The 21,009-nt window shown below is 41.8% G+C and overlaps 1 protein-coding gene across 1 annotated transcript in view; it reads right to left on the reverse strand.

The window, feature by feature from the left end:
* Positions 1–21,009, reverse strand: part of DIS3L2 (DIS3 like 3'-5' exoribonuclease 2) — a 189,896-nt gene that overhangs the window by 120,628 nt on the left and 48,259 nt on the right. Inside the window, exon 6 of the mRNA XM_026854640.1 lies at positions 12,543–12,777. Within this exon, the coding sequence (XP_026710441.1) occupies positions 12,543–12,777 (235 nt within the window). The remainder of the gene's footprint in view (positions 1–12,542; positions 12,778–21,009) is intronic.

Genomic DNA, 21,009 nt, shown 5'->3' on the forward strand with positions numbered 1-21,009 from the left:
ACTATACTAGCCATAATAAAGAAGATGGTGGAAAACACATTCTGCTTATTAAATACTAAGAACTACATGAATTTCCTGGCATTTCTTAGTTGAAGTAATTAACATCATATAAATAGTCCTTTAAGTACATTCATTCATTTAATATTTATCTTCCTTCAAAAATATTATGCAAGGTTATAAAATGCATGTTAATCTTTAAAACTTAAACCCTATCCACTTAAGCTGACCCTCTTCAGCTGTGGACCAGGATTATGAAAAAGTCTTATGAAAGTAATCACTATATATGACAAAAAGCTCCCTCCCCCTGAAATCTCTTGACCAGATACCGATAATATTTAAATCAACTGTCAACTAATTTCTAGTTTGCAGTTTTCAACTATTCAAGTATCTGCTATAGACGGCTGGCACACTGGATGCATTTAGTGTTTACAAACATCCAAAGTGATCTTTGCCATGGAGAAGGCTGGGACTGGTCCCTTCTTGAGCTGCATCCCTGCTGAGAGTCTGTGGTTACTGCGCTGACAGCATTTTTCAGATGCAAACGTCCATGTGCTCTTGTCTGGAGGGCTCGTGGAAGATAGCCGCTTTTTTCCACTTGTATGGCAATCACATCCATCTCATGCACATGTGCCAAAACCAGGCCTTGAGTGTTCAAAAGAAATTTTGCTTTCTTAAAGAGAGACCGTGGCACTAACTGCAAGTTTCAAGGGACGTGGCTGTCACTGTTTCCCTTAGAAGACACGAGATAGAGCAACGTTTGGCTGAAGACTGTGCTCCAGAGGCCAACGGCGCTCATGAACGTGAGAAAGCCTCAAAGGAGAACAGTGGTGACAGGCAGACCCTGGCCCCCAGATGACACCCATCTGTCCCACGGGGACCCTCAACAGAGGCTGCTGGTGACATGAGGGATGAAGGGGGCTGGGCTGTGGGAGGGGAGGCTGCAGCTGCCAGCAGCACGCAGCAGCGCTGGGTTGCTGGGGACCTGTGCTTGAGGGGAGCTCGGGTGGCAACAGGGAGCAGCAGCTTACCCCGAGGGGAACGGCTGTGCCCCACCACCGCGAGGGCATGTTCACAGATGGTCCTGCCGCTGCGGATGGCCTGGGTTGCCTTCGGGCAATGTCACCCCAGCAGTCGTTTGACAATGACAGCTATCGCTCTAATGACAAACTCTGGTTCTCATATGCCGCTAATGATCCCCAGCTTTGCCTTCTCCCCAGAGATCATCTTTTTCAGAAGAATCTAAGTGATTTTAATCTTATTTTATCTTTACTGACTTGCTAGCAAGGCTGAGAGGAGAATGGACAAATATTCAGGAGTTTAAGTAAAAATCTACTTTCCTAAAAAACCCAGCAGTAGTAGCAGCAGCAAACCCATTTCCCTTTTACTTCTACAGAAATGAACTCAGATTTACCACAACCAGCGTTACTAAGGGATAAAACTACCCAGAGTTTCATGGTGACAAGCAAGTTGGGGAAAAATATGGCTCAGATAATTATAAACAGTTTAAAAAGTGGGGATACCCAAGTTACCTCATTTGCTTAGCTCCTCTAAGGTCTTTGCCAGCTAAAGGTCATACCAAGCAATCAGTTAGTAAAGAATAAAAGCAAGCAGCCATTTTGTTTTCTTATAAATTTTCAAGCCATCAGTTAATAGTCATAGGTTTACAGTGTGCCAACCATAAAGACAGCTAGGAGAAAGAACAGGACAATCGGAAACAAAGAAACACTGGCAGGGGCAGAGGACAAGGGTAGGTTGGGAGCCTTCCAAAGGCCATGCCTTCAGGCACACCTGCCACAAGCCCAGGGCTTTACTGGAGTGAGCGGCACATACTGGTTGGAAGAGAAACCAGACCTAAACATGTTGGGGAAAAAAGCCAGAGGTGCGTTCACTGCTTTCCCAGTGTAGCAGAACAACAGCAGCGACTCAAGGTCCAGCAGGCAAGAATGAGAAAAGCACCAGGAACCATGCGAGGAAAATGCCCTTGTTAGCACTGCCTTCTTTCCACTTATCCTTCCAACTCCCATTTCTCCAAAATGTCACTTGCATTTTTTTCACTGAAGCAGCTTTCCCTGTCAACAAAGGAGTCAGTGATGTCCCTGGGAGGTATCCCATACATGCATGCAAAAGCACAGAGGCACCAGGAGGGAGCTGTCATGAGGAGCACAGCAAACGGGTGACCAGGATTCCTTTGCCTGGGATGAAGAACATGCAGGGCTGGTACTGCCCCCATCCTGCTGAAGCTGAGCCCCATGCGAACAGTACAGATACCAGAAAGCATCTAAATTCTCACTGTGGCACATGGTAGAAACTTGCCTTTTTCCCTCACAGCCAACATCACGGAGGGGCTTTTGGCTGGCTGGAGAGCACCTTCTTCTGCAGCAGTCTCTCCAATTTCAGTATCCCCCCCCCTCCAAAATCCTGGGATTATTAGAGACTCCAGATGACAGAGCCTAGGATCTATAACTGTGCCATCAACAGAAAGAAGGAAGCAAATCTCAGCCATTACTTATTCCTTACCCATCTTTCTTAATCAACTTTAGTATCTAAAAGGTCATCACATACATTTACTAATGGGGAACACTCCTGAAACAAGGGACAGGGAAGAAGACACACAAGGAACTCTGTACTCCTGGGGACTTCTCTATGGCTTGTACCTGCTCCTTATGAAGTCAAAATTCTGTTGGTACTGGGGCTACGTCTAATGCTCAGAGGTCTATAATAGCAGAGCACCAGCAACATGGGTGCCCTGTGACAAACCTCTTTGCTCAGAAGGGACAGTGACCCAGACCCAACGTCCACCTGACTCTGTGGTCAATTTACCTCACAGAAACCTCAGGCTCAAAAGTGATAATCTGCTGAGACAGTCTGGTACCCAAGTCCCCTAATTACACTTCTGACAGTCCCTCTCCTTCACTGCACATCCCCCTTCCCTCCAGTAAATCTGGAACTTGGTGACTGGGCAGAGTGGATAGGTATCAGGGCCCCGCCAGAGACTGGTGGTCTACAGCAGATCTGAGCTGGGAGACACAACATCTCCCAAAACAGGGCTGAGCCACTGAGACAATCCTAAAGGAGAGTTAACTTGTGAGAGAAGAAGGATTTCGAGCAGGGGAGGTGGGAAGAAACTCCTTGCATTATGCCAAACTAAAAATGAATTATTCTGACCCCTTTACTGCAGTGGTTATCCAATGACCATTCAATATTTCCACCCTGGGCAAAGACATGTTTTCTGAGAAAGATTTACTATGTTAGCTTGGGCAATACTTCATAAGCTTATCTTACAGTGAAAACACACTTCAGCAACTAGGATCCAGTGAAACTGCATTATAATTTCAGTGTTTTCCTTTCAGCGATTATCTGACAAACCAAAACTGTAATAGTCTTACTTTTAAAAAAATTAGGCACTAGATACAAAAAGCAACTCAAATTAGTTATGTTATTACCAACAAAGTAGATCCAGGACACTTGGAATTTGCCTCCCTTTGTAAGAGATCAGTTTAGGCAGCTTCAGTACACACTTATATTTGCCTGACAGGCATTCCTAGGTCAAATGTTATTTCTTTTAAAGCCCCCCAAATTTCCTCTTACAATTAAATTACCATGACATTAATAGGTGGCCAAAGTGGAGCAAAAGTCATCAGGCTAGAATTCTGATTACTTGTGACAGATCCAAAATTATTTTCACTAGGCTTGCATTGGTCACTGTGGAAATTTGCAATTCTGTCCAAAAAGAATACAATTAAAGATGCAATATCCACTTGCAAATGAAAATATATCACAGTTTCAGATCTCAAAAACAACTCACTGGAAAAAAAAAAAAATCTCCCTCCCTGGATGGAAAGAAACAAGTTTTTTTTTTTAAAATAGTTCAATGTTTGCTACTTCAGCTAGGAAAAAAAAAAGCCTACTTGAGTAGTGAGTTGGCTCACTCTACATGGGCATATCTAAGAATCCCATCAGAAGGCATTATTGATATGAAGCTTTTAAAAAAGAAAATAACTGCTCCTCAGTTTTCTGCTCACATACCAGCACATCTGTAAACCGTTCAATAGCAAAGTCTACTACTTACTAATGAAGAAACAACACTTAGGTTCTCTGCTGTCTGCTTCAATAATCAGTTTTCAGCATATTCTGGTTTTGTACCAAATACATAAGGGAAATAGTGTAAAACAAAACGATTTATTATAAATGTCTCAAGGACTGTGTGTGACACTCAAAAAGGATGTGTTTTTGGAAGTTCTATCAATACAAGAAGCACATGGAAATTAAAACTTGCTTCTACCAAAACGCAATACATTCAAATGCATGCGCAGATTCGCCCTGGGTCACACTATTCTGCTACAATCTTCATTTTTAGGGACAGTAAGAAGGAAACACATTGCTGTTTAGAAGACAGAACAAGGGCTCTTCACATTCTGCCACTGATGTTTATTGGCACAGAACAGGTTTTTCCTCTGGAACATGAAACTGATGGCAGGAACCAGTGGTTGACATCATAATAGTTGGTCCTCCCTTCACCAAGTAAACCAAAATGTAATTTTTTGAGGATCAAGGCAAACTGATCTGATTTCTTAGAAACACCTGTCCCTAGCTGGATGATTTCAGTTCCTACAAAGTTATTTTGGTACCTACAGAGGTAGGAGCTCTGAACTTCTGACCTTGGCAAATTTCTTCTCCATAGAGTCCACAGTACAGAGGTCCAAGGGAGCTCTCTCTGAAGTCTCACCTAGTAAACCAAAGAAACTCTCCTCCCTACCCAAAAGGTCCTATGCCAAAAGGTGGGGAGGAAGGAAAGTGCCATTTCATTTGGTATCAAGTACCTTCCAAAACTGGAAATTATTTTAAACAGACTATAAGAAGGCTTGCTTAGGAACATTTTGTGCAAGAAACAGTACTTTGTATTTATATCTCCACACACAGAGCTTTCCACCTATGATGGAGGAAAGACAGGTAGTTCACCGTGATGAGACTGTTAAACCAACAGCTTTGTAATAGAACACATGCATTCTGCCCAAATTCAGCCTAACAACTCCTGAGTGCAATGCAAGAGGGCTCTGCAAGTAAGAAGCAAAGCCGCCCAAACTATGCAGCACTCCTAGTTGTCTCATCACGGATCTGTGTGTCTAATGAACAGGACTAAGTTCCTTAGAGATGTTTATTTGGAATACGCATTTAAGCAGACTCACCCCACCACAGCTGTTCATGTCTAAACACCTGAACTCACACACCTGCATGCCCAACGGCACACTGAAAATGAGGACCAGGAGACTCAGATGATTAGCAGGAAGATTTTTTGAAAATCTACAGGCAAGACGAGACCCTCAGAGAGGGAGAGGAAAGGCATAATAATGGATGCATACAGCAGAGAGACATGCATCTGCAGTAACACAGAGCAGAGGCAATGTGAAGGCAATGTGAATAGCTGGCTTCCTTATGCATGCAACACAGCCAAGTATATCATTATTTACTTATATTTAGCCGCCTCCATGAGGAAGGATAGAAGAGATGGCAGAATGATGAGACAGGAGCGTCACCTTTCCTTAGAACCCTCCAAGCCTGATCCACAACAAAGATTCAACATCGTTTTGGGAAGCTGCCATCTAGCCCAACAGATCAAATAGCAGCTGTCCCAGTAGCCACGTAACATTACTACAACCACAGCACAGGTACTCAGGCCTCCTGGCCCTCTCACATCCTTGACAAACTGCCAGTCAAGAGGGAGCTTGGAAGTTTTATTGCAACAGAATTAAACCTTGACAATATCAGATAGTGTTGCAGTCTACCTAAATACAGTTTTATTACATTAACAGTAAGTAAAATTAAAACGTTACAAAAACATTTCCACTGAGTATTTTGCCTATCTACTTAATGTTCTTCCTTCCTGCATGTGCATTTGTTCCTAAAGTGTGTGTGTCCAATTTTACTATTGCATGGAAAATATGTTAGCTGAATGAATCCTAATCTGATTCATCCTGGAAACCTCACTGCTAACAATGACCATACTCTAGTATGTTCAGCTTCACACCCAACATTCATTCTCAGTACCATGCCCTCTCACTTACTTGACCTAAACTTCTGACTCAAAGGAGAAATACATGTGAAATCAGGAACATCCACTAATACGCTGAACTTAATCTAACTCCTGTTATCTAATTGCGTAAGTTTTGGGGAGGTTTTGGGGGGGTTTCTATCATTAAGAAGAAATTTTGGGGTCAAGATAACTTACTAGGGAAGAACGGCATAAGCAGCTTTCCCAACATTAACTTCCATTGCAGGCTTTAGCTGTGCAACCAAAGAGTAACTGGAGCTCATTCAGCCTGTAGCATTTAATCAATGCAACTGTAAAGCCCAATTTGTTCAATACCAGTAGAACATTTACTCTTAAGCTGCTATGCTGTTTATTCTTCAAGAAATCTATGCTCTCATTTAAGAAAAGTTATAGCAACCACCAAAAGAGCTCGACCCAGAGACCCACAAACATGAACTTAGGATAAACTAATACAGAGCTGTCTCGAGCAGCTGAAACAGCTCCAGCTTCTCTGCTGGTTTTCTAGGCTTCAGCAGAGTGAAACCGATCTGATTTTTGACAGTTCCACCTCAAGGATTTCTATTAAAAGCTGTGTAACTGAGAAGATTTCCTGGTGAGCTTTCACTCTGCTGTGGCCTAGAAATGTTAAGAGCTATGCAGTGGAGACGATCCATCTCCAGAAAGCTGCACGCTAGGAAAGAAGCATGAAGACTCCTTAAAAGCACTCAGAGTGAACGGGAGCCTCTGAAGAGGAGAGAGAAGAACATTTATTCCTTCCAGCGGCCAGTGACATTGGTGGGTCCAAATTTGTCAGGGATTTCATGGCAGCTAAACTGAAAGAAGGGGGAACCTGAACAGAGCAGAGGGACATGTGGTCCAGATTCTCATCACCATCATCCTTTCCCTACCAGCCTTGGCCAAGGAAAGAAATTGTAGTACCTCTATAAACTCTGCCTATGCCAATACAAGACACTGCTAACTGCAGAAGAACTCAGGTGCCAGAGGAAGACACAAAAGGCAGGTAGGCACCTTGTCAAGCTTAAAAGAAGAGAGAGAGGGGGCAAAAGCACAACAGGGGGCATGGAAGTGCATGGGAAGTGCAGAAGTCCAAAACAGAGATTAAACTCTAGATTATAAATGCATTTTTCTCATTTGCTAGAAGGATCCAAAATCTTTCTTACCACTAGAGCATCATCTTGAGAAAAGAATTGGTTAATGCATTATCACACAAACATACAGTGAAGTTACCAAATGCTACCACTTCCATTGAGCCAAGCAATCCTGAAATACTCAGTAACAGCCTCCAGTCAGTAGCAGTGTGGATACCAAGCAATTTTAGGTTATAATTTCTGACCTTACCAGGGCTACTAGAGACTGACAATCACATCTAACTTGAAAAGAGATTGACCAGCATCCACCTAGCCAATGCTGAACAGACAGGGAGACAGAAGCAAGTTCTGCAGCAGCTCCAACCCAAATTCTATTGGCTCTACCAATTAACCATCAGCTATGCAATTCAATTTTCCATCACACAATTGGCTGAGTTAGCTCTCAGTTTATCTGCCTGTAAATGAGCTATTTCTATTCAAGCTTCATTACGTCAAGGCAGTGAGCAAGCCTTGGACATTCACATATTCAAACTCTGATTTGCAGAAGTGTAGGTGTAAGTGGAAATCCTGAACAAACACAACTATCTGATTGCCAGGGCAGCCAGTCCACCAACTTGATGACTTCTGCGAGGCACCCCATGGGAAGCAGGATATTCTGTGTATCTGGTAAAGTAAGATCTCTCATGAGAAGATTTGAAAAAAGCTGAGCAAACTAGTTTGACAAGGATAGCTTTTGGCATAGTGGCATGGTTTTACAATTTTTATTGGAATATTCTTTTGCTAAGAAAGGCTGAGGCACTTTTATAAGCACAGCTGCCATTCTCAAGAGTACAAGTAGCTGCTACTGTTCATCTGCTGATGTTTCTTTATCAGAGTAATCTGATTCCAATAACAAAAGGCAGCTCACATTTGTATGAAACTCATGTAACACGCAAGTCTGTGTAGGGATGCAGCATTGTAAAGTATTCTGTACAGAACATTTTGCACTTTTCCTGGGTTGGGAGGACACAGAAAAGTTTATTTTTTATTACATATTGAAATGGAGTATAAGGAAAATACTTCTACTGCAGTGACAAGTCACAGAAATAATATAGTCTAGTTTAGTACTAAGTGGTAAGATAAAAGTTACATTACCTCTGTTGCAGTAGTCAATGTGAATGAGGATTAAAGAGAGTTACAGACCTGGCAAAGGTCACGTCAACTTGAATAAGTTGAGGTCTCAGGGTAAAACACAGAGGACTTGCATGTCAATAGCAAGCACTACAGAGAATTAATCTTTTCTGTGTACACCGTGTTGCCCAGACTATGGCCAGGGTGCTATTGTCTTGTTCTTTGCCTGTATTTCAACAGGGCATAGAAAGTCCAGAGAGGGTTTGAAGGACACTAGTAAGGGAGCTGAGAAATCTTCTTCAGGGTGCTCAATATTACCGTCTTTGTAGAGGAAAAAAACAGAAAGTTTGTTCAGCATGTAGAGATACTTACACCTTGGAAATACAGCTGAAAATGCAAGAGAAAAGAGATTTCCAACTTTGCTAAAAAAGACCTTCATCCAGTGACCAAAACTTAGCATAATCTAACTTGGGAACAGGACAATATTGCTCTTTGTGTAGAACAGTATGCTGGAGAGGAAAATGGCTCATCACGTCCCAGATCAGAGACTTTTCTGAAAATAATCTTTAAACCAACTTCTTTGCAAGAAGATTTCAGAAAAGCGAAGCAAACTCGTTTGACCTGGACAGCTTCTGGCAGAGTGACACCAGTTATGAACTTTTATTTCAATATCCTTGAGCAAAGCAAGATTGACACGCTTTTATGAGCACAAGAATTGTCGGAAAGTACAGGGGCTGAAAATTAGGGTGAATGTGATGGTCTCTTCGCTTCTGTGGACTTCCCTCTTGCTTATCCCATCCCTCTGGAGGGTCTTAGGAAGAAGGGAAGGCCAGGAAGCACAGCTATCCTAACTGCAGCATTCAGTGAATACAGATCCAACAGCCGAGTCTCAGCCTGCAGCCCCATGCAGAACAATTTCGACCAGTTTGCTTTAAGCCCTACAGAGCCATAAGGAAGTCCAATGTACAAGGACTTCAGGGAAACTCAGCCCACTCAAATCTGGGCTGTAATGAGCGTACACAATGTTTCATGCTTCAGAGCTTCTGACAGCAAGGGCCAACCCCAAATTCTTTGCCCCAGCATGTAACTAGAGATGGACGGGGTGATGGTGCTCTTCAGAGGAACAAAGCCACAATGAGGGATAGGACACAGGCCAGGGTAAAAAAGATATCAAAACAGCCTGCACTTCCAGGGTGACCAAGAGTGCTCTTATTTGAATGACGTGTCTACTTTCATTCTTCATGGTTCATTCTGACCAGCAGCAACAGAACAAATAAGCCAGCAACAGAGATATTGCATAATTCTACTCCTCCACCACAAAGGACAAAAGCCATCTTGAAACTGTGAGGCAGTAATCTGCAGAGCTGGTGTATACGCACAAAGATTTGAGCACAGTCTCAACACTATTATGGGTTTTTCTTCCCCCAGAATGAGTACTCTAATGATTTTATTAGAGTAGCTATGGATATTTTTCACTACCAGAAATCTGGTGGGTTTCTTGTCTAGTTTGAATTTTGTTTAGGTCATATATATATATATATATGGATCTTTTTATATAAATATATCCATATACACATATATATGTATGCATATACATACATAAAGTGTGCATGAGAACATGATAGACTGTTTCTTGATTTTATTTTATTAAATATGATACCCTTGATGGCATCTTTGTCCAGCTTGAAACCTCCAGACTTCCTTATGTTAGGGAAAAAAAGAAGAAAGCCCACTACAAGTGTTCATTTAAGAGTTGCTCTGGTCACAAACTATTTCTCCTGCTCCCTTCCGTGCATAAGGCCATGCAATGAGTCTGTGCAATAAACCCTACAAAGCCATGCTCTCAGGGACAGAGTGTAAAGCACTGGTTTTGGCGGGTCAGCAAGAAATCCCCCCATGGGATCTCATCTCCCATCCACCTCTCTGTGTTTTACTGCAGTAGTTGTTTCCAGCAGAAGGGATGTAACATAAATGAAAAGGCTCATACGCAGTTAGCTTGAAAGGAAAGTTCAACAGGCAGCATCAGCCAAGCAGCCCTCCAGGGGAGGCCCACGTTACACAGGGAAGGGCACTTCCACTCGCTCCCATCCAACTGTGAAAAGCACTTTGCTTCCCAGTGCCGGTACCACATTCCAGTGGATGGCCTTAGGAAGTTCAGCAGATATTATCCTCTAAGGCTAAGTTCTGCCTTGAAAAATTGTATGTTTCATCCTTTTAAAAAAGCATTTTGAGCCACACCTGTGAAGGCTGAATTTGGCAGGATATTTTCTTTTTTCATGACAGTTATCACTGATGCTAGAATAACCATAGCTGTTTTCCAGGCAAGACTTAAAATCTGGATAAGTGATGATATGAGAAATTGCATGAAAGACAGGAAACAAGCCAAAGCAATCATCAACTGCTCAAAAACACCTTCAGAAAAAGCAGCATCGTAAACTTTATATGTATAAAAAAAAGGAGGGCATTAAAAAGCAGAGCAAGAAGAAACTAGAGAAAAATCCATATGGGTTATATGGCCAAAGAAGCTGAAGCAACTATAAAAGAGGCGATAGCAAAATACAAACTCAGCAGAAATCTAACTGGCACATCCACACCAGCCACAAGGCTTGTTAAGGATGAACACTGAAAGGCCTTGAAAACAAAAACAGTTGGCTTAAGCTTAAGCAACTGCAATGGAAAAGTAAGTTGGATTTCAACTGTGTAGACAATAAGCTGATCTAACATTTGCCTTACAAATATTCTCCAAAGATAGAATTAAACGGCAAAAAGCACTCAGATGGCAAAGATTTTAAGAGATTACTTGATAACCTCCAACAAAGGTCACTCCAGAGCATCTCGAGGAACTGTGACGCACCAAGAAAAGTAACTCTCATCAAACCTTTACACTACAGCATAGTCATATGGGTAAAGTAAAATATTGGCTCAAGCATGTATTTTAGATGCTAGTCTCAAACTAGAACGTATGTTTCTGAATTTTAATTTAGCATCAGAAGCAACAGAGATGCAACAGACGTGACGTGTGACTCAGACGCATTTTAGGACATTTAGAATTGTTGAGTCAAAGTGGCAGTTCAACAGTGTGCAGCTATAACACAGTGTCCAAGACTGCAAAAAAGATGAGGTTAATAACTAGCTTGGTAAAACATCCGCAGACAAGATGAGTAAATCCCAACTCAAGCCCTGTGCTGGAAAGTAACGGAACAAGACACAAGTTGGTTCACATACCTTGGCAGTAACTCAAAGACAGTGGAGGTACCCAGAGGGAAACAGCATCACGAACTGGTGAGGTGGCAGCTCCATTCACGAGCTGAAACCAATGTTTTGTCATAAAAACTACACTTCCACTCAAATGTTATTTCCAGTTTTATTAACAGATGGGTGTGAAAAATGGAAGTCTACCAACAGTATAGGCAGAGGTCTGTGCATCTCCAAAAGCAATCTCTCAGGAAAACACGAGGTATTAAATGGAACGGCTTTACAACCACCACCACGATTTGTCAGAGATCAAGAACTACTTATGTCCTAAGTTACTGCCATCTTTTCTGGACAACTGGGGCACGCATCAGGAACACACTAGAATATCTATCCTGGCAAATTTTTCACCAGCAGCTGAAGGCACATGTTAAATGTGCCAATTGTCAGAATCCTTTCAACACACAGCTCTTCAGGAAGGCATTTAGTACTAGAAAGGACATGCAAAGAGCAGCATAAGCATAGTTTGGGACAGGGGAGCTTATTTTATTTTGCCCTGAGCAACACTTGATGGTTTGGAAGGAATTCAGATGCAGAATAAAATACATTTGCCTTCAAAACAGATCGCATAATTGGCTTTAGGTTTTAGTGCAATTTTCTTTTTAAATGGACCAAATCTTTAAGTTGCTCATAACTCAACTGTTTGAAAACAGCAACAAACCTAACTGCCCCCAAGGAAATATATTCTTATCCCCAAACTGAGACACATAGATTGGCCAGCCAAGCTTGCGATGAAGGAAACCGCTACAGCAGCATCTTGAATTAAACAGCAAGCAGCAGTCCCTAAACAGCCTTGAGAATTGCAAATCTAAAGGTGTGACTTCTGTTTCACAGATTTACTTTGCATCAATCAAAACTACATAAAACCCAGTCCTTAATATCCATTCAAAACTATGAAGGCAGTTTAGCAGAAAGCAATGGAAGTGATAAGGCATTAAGCTTTTATGCCTGCATTTTATATCTTGCAGCAAAGCAAGGCAACAAAGTAATACTTCAATAGTTTGCTCAAATAAAGGTTTAAATCAGCAATCTGATCTACTCACCCTTTTCACTGCTATCCAGGGAAAATTTCTTAATGTCGTCAATCAAGGTATCCTGCAAGTGGTCTTGTCCATGCTCTGCATCATTATCATCAAACTGAGCTTCTATAATGACATCCGGACTCTTAGCATCGCCTTTCACTGTCTCTTGAGGAATGCAAGTCCCCAACATATCCTCAGGGACATCTGATTCATGCGTGGCTTCTGTTTCTTTGTCACTACCATCTGGCTTTATTACCTGAAGGAAAAAAAAAAAAAAAAAAAAAAAAAAAGAGGCAAGCTGAATTGCTGGACTGAAAAAAGAAAACATTATCTTTCCTTTTTCATCTGGATCCCCAAGGAGCTGACAACAAATTGTGGGTGGCTGGTGGCACACTGCAATTGCCATGTAATTAGCCACAGATATTGCACAATCCAAAGAGGTACCTCACCAGGATAAAGACCGGAACGGCATGGCTTTTGCAGTACCTCAACTGTGACAATAATGTATCCAAAGCGTATCTAGAGCATAACCATGGTGTTCCTGCCAAGCCTCTAATCGGCTCTCCAGAAGTTGGGAGTAAGCACTGAGAGGGAGGAGGATACACTACAGTTTAATGAGTTGCTTAGACCATTGTTCACCACGACGCACTAATCATCCTGGGAAGTCTTGAAACTCAGGCAGTTTCAGTGAATGTCAAAGCACAACGCCAGGAGAGCTCCCCAGCACACAATTAGGAACAGGCTGAAAAAGTACCAACCAGAGAGCATGGAGCCCTGCGACCTGCGGAGGAGCTGGACTGTGGCAGCTTGGTAAGGGACCAAGCTTTACATTTATTTTAGGCTCTGGTCTTTTTGTTAAAGGCATTCAATTATTTCTGTTACTTATACAAATCTCCTACTTAAATTACCAAGAGGAATGAACTCAATTAAAGTACAAATTACTTAACCACTAACATAATTCAGATAAGTAACTCTGACCATTGATACAGATTTGTCCCTACTTTAGTGCAGCAATGGCACAGTGGGAGGAGAAACCATATGTGTAATCATGTCTGAACAAAACCATGAAGAACCCATGTGCCAATAAAGTAGACACCAGACCAGGATGGCATCCCTCACTGCACGTGACAGAGGTAGAAAATGCTCCATCTCAGGATATAATGATCAAAATGGTTGATACCTTGGATACATAATGCTTTTTCTAACATCCTTTATGCCACAACCAACCAGCTGCAAGCATCTGCCTGGCCCTGGAGCTTAGATCCAGGTTTTAGTTTCAAAAGTGTTTAAATTTCACTCAAGCTGTGGTATTTCACTGCAAGATTCACATCAGCATGCAATAAGAAATAACCTAGTAAACATTAAAATCACAAAGAAACTGGGTAACCCCATTCCAATGCCCTCCCGGTGACTGAGCTCCTCTCCAGCTGGTGCTGGTGTTCACCAGGCAGGTAACTCCCCGGAGATGCTCCTCCAAATCACTAATCACTGAATTCGGTACATGACAGCAGCTACTTATGCCACCAGCAAGGCAAGCAAAGTGCCCTTTAAAAAATGCAGTTTTAAAAACCCAAACGTTTCTGGTAACACACTTTATATGATAGATACCGGCACTAGAAATAAGTACACATATCCTCAATGGGTCCTAGCTGGAGACACCATTCCAAGTGAGAAAAATACAATCTAGAAAGCTCCACAGATTATTGTTTAGTCACTAAAAAGCAAACAGATCAAATCAGACCTGTACAAGACTTTCACAATTTTACATATACAAAGCTATAGTCACGCTTTCAAGCAGTACCCACTTCTTTGTAATCTTTTCACAATACGTAACAGAAATAAAGTCAATTTTAAAATGGGGTTGAATTCAAGCCTTAAAAAAAAAACCCTCAGTGACATTACTTTGAACTCTTGTTACCTTTTGTGACTCTGCTTTCCATCTTTATTTTCATTTTTTAATATGTATATAATTTGTTACCATAGCAGATTTTGACTCAAACATTAAATTGTGACAAAAAGGGAAAAAGTTTGGCAGAAGGTGGAAAAATGGCCAGTTATTAAACCTGGCTACATTTGGTACATAAAATACTGACACACAATGGTCTGGGCAAGAACAGTCTATTAGATTAGAGAGCTGACAAGGCTCCACATGCTAGTGACTCTGCCAGTGTGCCTATCCAAAAAGAAAACCAGTGTCAACAGTAATGTTTGGACCCTACCATGGTCAGATGTGGATACATTCATCTCTTAAATTTCAATTGCACCAGATGTGCGCAAGTGTGCAACTGCAGCAGGAGTTCATTTCCCTCAGCCCCTTCAAGCTTTGCCTGAATTTCTTTCTCTCCAAGTTGTTCTTTGGAGAGTATGAGATGTGTTTCAGGTGCTAAATTGCAAAGCTTTCCATATGTAATACAGTGAACAACATCAAATATATCTGAACGATAGGAAATGCTTCTCTAAAGATGCAGCACTGAAAAGCTTATGCTTGAAGAGTTTATGTTGCATTAAAGAAAGTGATACAGATTTCTTTTTAAATGCTATATGCTAAAATTACCATTCTTCCCCCAAGCTACAGGATACACACTACTGTCACTAGCTAGCATGATACTCCAGCTGTGACTACCTAAGCCCTCAGTCACACATTTCCTTCTGGATTTGCAAATGGATTTTTAAGTAAAGTTTTCCAGAGTCCACAAAATCACAACCTCCACACAGCATAGAGCAGCAAAATGTCCAGATGCTGGCAAGCATGGGCAATAGGATTTGTTTTCTTTTTAAGGCCAAGACAGATCATTTAGGCTGACCTCATACATAAGAGAGCAGGGAATTTCACCCAAGATTTCTTACATCACACCAAAAATTTAGGGAAGCTGTACATCACAAGACTGGAAAGCTGCATAAGACTTTACAAAATCAGGAGCTCAATGGATACAATTACTCCATTTAAGATGATCAGAGCTGCTGGCCAACATGAGCTCATCACACAGATTCCAAAAAGCAGGATCCTTCTGTAATTAGCAGCAGCAAATTTGACCATGACAGAATAAGCATTTCTTACATGCAGCATCTCAGAAACCAGAAATCATACTGCACTCGCCTATTTTTTATTATGCTATAGAACCTTGTACATGACATAATGCATAGAGCTAGAACACACTGGTATTTACCAGAGATGCAGAATAAATTAAATACACAATTTGCTAAGTCTACCACACAGTCATATGCAGTAGAGAGCATCATTCTCTGCCAGTGCAGCTGGCTCTGCATGGTCCCAGAAGGAGGGAATTCCCCCCTGCTGCATATGCATGAAATGTATGACCCCCCCACCATGAAAACATCCCAGGATGCACAGTTAATGTCTCTTAAAGAACTTTAACTTCCTGATCTGGGAAGTCAAAGGTCAACCTTATGGTTGTATTATTTTAATATGCTCTTTAGTAATTTTTTTTTTTTAAGTTTTAATAAGCATTTTGATGAAAGTCAATTGCTTATTTGAATGTCTGATCCTTAAGATAGGGCTGAATAAGTTTTCTTCCAACTTTAAACAAACATCTATCACTGAACAAGCATCAGGTTTCTGCCCCACAGTGATTGCTTTGTAAAGTCATAGCTGACTGAACACAAGATCTTTGAATGAAAATCCCATTTCAACCATAAATATAATAAAAAACAGTTAGTGGGCAAGAACATCCTGGCATGGATACATACAATCTGGACAGCAGAGTGATTACCTTGCTGCATCCAGCGCAGTCTTGAAGTAGCCATCACATGAACAATTGTCCTTACTCGGGAAAAATTTGTTCCAATGGAAAAATGAACCAGAAATCTGTGCATCTGAAAGCACAAGGGTTACCTCCTGAGCTGCAGGAGAAGCAATCTTATATCTGTCCTGTTCGTTCCAAGCTTTTCAGAGACTTTCCACCTAAGCCTCACATCCACATATGAATAAAGCCCAGGCCTGTTTACTCTCAGAACAGGTACGGGGTTTTTTGTTGCTGCTTCCTCAACAGCAACAGCTAACAACTCACACATTAATCTATAATATCAAAATAGTGAACCAGACCAATGATTTTCAACCATCTTTGAGCTATTAACCCCCAAGCTTTTTCCCATAAATGTACCTATCCCCCAGAGTGTTTAAACCTGACACGAGTTTGCTTTTCTTCCTTATTCATCTCTGATCCTTACAAGCAATTCATGAATCCTCACAGATCTGGAGATATGGATGACTGCTGGACTTGACACAGTTGGACGGATGCACCTTGTGTGGCTAAAAACTTTCCACATAGGTTCACTGTTTTCAACAGAAACTTGTGCAAAGAGACCTTCACTGAAAGCAACTTGCAGTTAAGGAAGAAGGATCACCTTCACTACCACTGTATTGGACACAGATTCAATAAAAATTAAATTCTTTATCTCCCTCAATATGCTGGTATTAAAAAAAGTATTTTCATAATGATACTGGGGAAGAATGGAGATGATATAGCACAAATTCTCTGCTCTGTAAGTCAATTAAAACCCAGCAAAATGCCTCATAATGAGTAATCAAACCCAAAATGTGTAACTTATCCAAAAGATTTTAGAAGTAACAAGCCATTAATGGTAACTCTTTATTGGGGCAGAGAAACGATGCTCAAAGAGGCTCCTTATGCTGCAACAGAAAGATGCAGTAGATTCACCAGCTAGGGGAAGCTGAAGACAGATTCATAGCAGGCAGGGAGCTCACATTAAACAGTGAGGACTAAACATGGGAACAGCTGTAAGAGAAATAAGGCCTTCGGGCTAAACCTTCTGAGGTTTGCAAACCCAGGTAAGATGCTTTTCTTCCAAAAAATACTTTGGTCAAACACAAGGTCTGCTTTAGCTATAGACAAATTATTATGCTCAATAATGGATAGGGAGACAAAGTTTAGGCCAGAGTCGTTGGTCCTCTCTGCAGTTGAGCCTTAGTTAAGCAACAAGTTTGAGAAACAGAAACAGGTTGAAAGAGGTTATTTCAAAAGGAAGACAGCTGAAAACTGGGACTTCGGACCAAATTACCATCTCACCATTAAAAAGACCGTTGCTACCACAACACTAATACAAACACCACATTTCATACCAATACTGCGAACACCTGCATCTATTAGTCTCCCAGCTTTTGCCATATTAAACAGGCTTCACTTAAAAGCCAGTTCCCTAATGTTGTCTCATGAGGGAGTAGGAACGAAGCCTGGCTAACATGAGGATGCTGTCACAGCTCAGACATACATGCTAGAGCCAAGCTACCATAAATATTGCAAGGAAGAGCTTTGCTCTGTTGAAAAGAGCAACCAAACAAAGGCTGGCTTGCTCTAGCTCCTTCTTGGATAAAGATAGGATGGTACTTCCAATAAGAGAAAAACCACCTGTCCCAATCACCCTTCCTTGTCTTTATAATCCATGTACACCAAACAGCTCTGGCAAAGGCAACAACTCAGTAAAGGTGACTAGTCTCAGTAAGATCAGTTATGGCATTATTGTTAGAATAACTAAGGTTAGACTGTGGGGTTTTGTTGTGGTTTGGATTTTTTTTATTTTTTTTATTTTTTTTTTACAATTTTTTAATTCTAAATCACTGCAAACACTTGCTAACAGCCCACAGGGTAGCTATTTTATATTAAACAGCACATTATAGTTTACATTCCAGGCATCATATCGGATGCAATAATCATACAAACATCCAAACTAAAATCTCTCCCTCTTGATTATGAAAAGGCTACTTGGTCTTCCCACAGTGGGCTCTGTTGTTCCCAGATGTCACACACAGTTTTGATACAGTAGTCGCTACAAATCATCCTGCTTGTGGGTTCAAAGGGGTAAATGATCTGAGTATGCAAGGCTTCTTGGAAATGGTAACTTTTCAGAGCTCTTCCCTGATTCATTCTTTCTTTCAGTGGGATTCTTTCCCACTGCAGTAGGTGAGAGGTGGGAAAGAAACAAATGAACTCTAATGCATGTGGTTTCAAAACAAAATATAGAGACAGATCTACAATATGCTCATCAAATCTACTGAATCCCCAAAAGACATCTCCCCTGCCCTCACCGGCATCCCACATCCTCTCTGCTCAGACTAACTTGCAAAGTGAGTTTTTACTGCAGAGTTAACTCAAGTAATCAGACTGAGCATCCAGGTTTAGTCCAGCCCTAGTGGACACAGCAGACAGCCCTACATCCAGATTTATCAGGCAGCTGCACAAGTAATAGAATTAACCGAAGAAAAAAAAAATATCTCCAGACACCTTTTCTCATTACTTCAACCTGCTTCCACAAATAAACTTTATTCTTCAACTGTTCACTCATCTTCTGTCTGTGCTTCAGGCTCTACCTAAACATCACAGGTTACAGTGTGTCCTCTCCAAGTCCAGCTCAAGTCCCTTTCCTACCACCTTGCACAAATGAGCAGAATAACAAGTGGGAAAGCATCAATAGGGAAAATTCTCAAGACAGACCTTTCTGAATCCTAGAGATAAAACAAGAACTGTCTCCACACCATGAATCTCCACTCCCTATCTGGTCTCTGACCTATCAGTTGCCTTCAAAAGCTTCCCGCTCACATTGCCCTGGCCCTCGCCCCACACCTACAGTCTGCTTCCAAACATGTTTATCACACTGCATTATCACCAGGCAGGAGACAGTTGCCTCTGTCCCATCTCTCCTCAAAACTACTACTGCCTTCACCCCTTTCCTTACACCTTTCTGTGGGCACACATCTACCTGAAGTCTGGCTCTTACACCGCTGCCTGTAGGATACACAGTCCTAGGATCAGGACCATGTTCCCTCAGGTTCGTTTCATCTCATTCTCCTAACAGGATAAATTAAACAGCTCCATCTGTACAATCCTGCCTTTTGTAACCTGTAATAACTGCTGAGAAGCAGGAAAAGACAAAGCTGTCAGAAGCAGCAGCTCGCTGCCCAGCACAGGTACCTCACATGCTGTGGCACCAGTGGTGTGGATCACCCCACTCTGAAAGTCCAAAAGGAGCCACTCGCAGCCTGCAGAGGAAATAACTGAGCTCAGCGTGGCCCCTGTGCCCCAAGTTGCTTTGAAAGCAGAGCTGGTAAAGCCTTGTAATAGGCCCCTGGTAGGTCTGTACAACCTTTCCCAAGGATTACTTGGGAAATATCTGGAGAGATAAGTCTCTGGACTTGAGAGCTGCTTTGTAATATTCAGACATGCCGAGGGTAACAGTGTGCAGGAGACGTGGGAAGAACAGTGTGCCTGCTTGCAGGGAACACTGTACAAACTCCTTTGTAGACAAGCCAACCTGGTAGGGACTCCCAACAGCATGACAAGGAGCTGTGCATTATCATAGTCAGATCAACAAACTTGTTCCACACTTTCCACTCCTGCTGCCACCCCTGGGATTTGATTTGGTGCTAAAAAAACGGCCTCTATTTTCAGAATACCTACTGCTCTTGCACTGACCTTCCCACACACATTCCCCAAAGCACAGGAATCCCTGGAGCAGAAACAATACAGCAAACACCTTGTGTCCCAGTAATGTCTTCACACACACACACGCTATTCTTTCATGCAGCTGTATGTCGTCACACTTCAAGCAGTGATGAATACTTAGCCAGAGCCCATCATCTGTACAGCAAATCTCTCTAGTGAGAAAAGTCTGATGCCAAGGAGGTGCAAAAGATCTAGTTCAGCATCCAGCCTTTAACAACACCCAGGAATCAACTTTCTCCTACACACTCCCAAAATCTGATGAGGCACACACAGTTCCTCCATCTCCTAGAAGCAAACTCTTTTCATAAAAGAGGCCCTTAAAACTGGCAGCCTCCCTGCTGGACCCCAGTGAAATGTTCCTTGTACCTTGGGTCTTTGTATTGCCTGCTCCTTGCAAGACCTCCCACTTTGGTGCATCTCATGAGCTGTGTGTTGCACTCCAGGCCACAGCGAACTGGAAACAAGAGTGTAATGCACAGGGCCCAGCTATGAGGTTGCCAGAACATATTGGTTTGAAACATCACAGAAAATATTCAGCTCCATATTTTCAACAGTAGCCAGGAAGAAAATGCATGGAACAGTTTTGAAAACTGTTTTTCAAAAGTCATTTAAATCAAATTATGCCCCATCCACACTGGCAGCAACCCCCCCTCTACTAACTGGAACTGGTTTTCTTTTCTTTGCGTGTGTGTTCTTTTCTTTTTAGTTTAACTTTTTTTTTTTTTTTTTTTTTTTAAACTGTCACCCAGCCATCTTTTTCTGGTAATGTGGACAGGCACTGCTATACTACAGAAATGGGTGCCAGGACAAAACCTATGATGCACAGTCCCTAGAATAAATCACTCAAGAGGGGTGGATTAGAGGAAGGGCGCAACATAAGGTTACATCTTCAAAGGTATGATTCTCTGAAATCACTGCATTTTCAGCAAACTGCTGCAGAAAGATATCCAGTTTGTATCTGATGTAAAGAAGTACACAGGTTTTTGGATTATTTGCAACTTGAAGACAGT

The sequence above is a fragment of the Athene cunicularia genome, assembly GCF_003259725.1.
Source record: "Athene cunicularia isolate RWA chromosome 9 unlocalized genomic scaffold, athCun1 chr9_part1, whole genome shotgun sequence".
Lineage (NCBI taxonomy): Eukaryota > Metazoa > Chordata > Aves > Strigiformes > Strigidae > Athene > Athene cunicularia.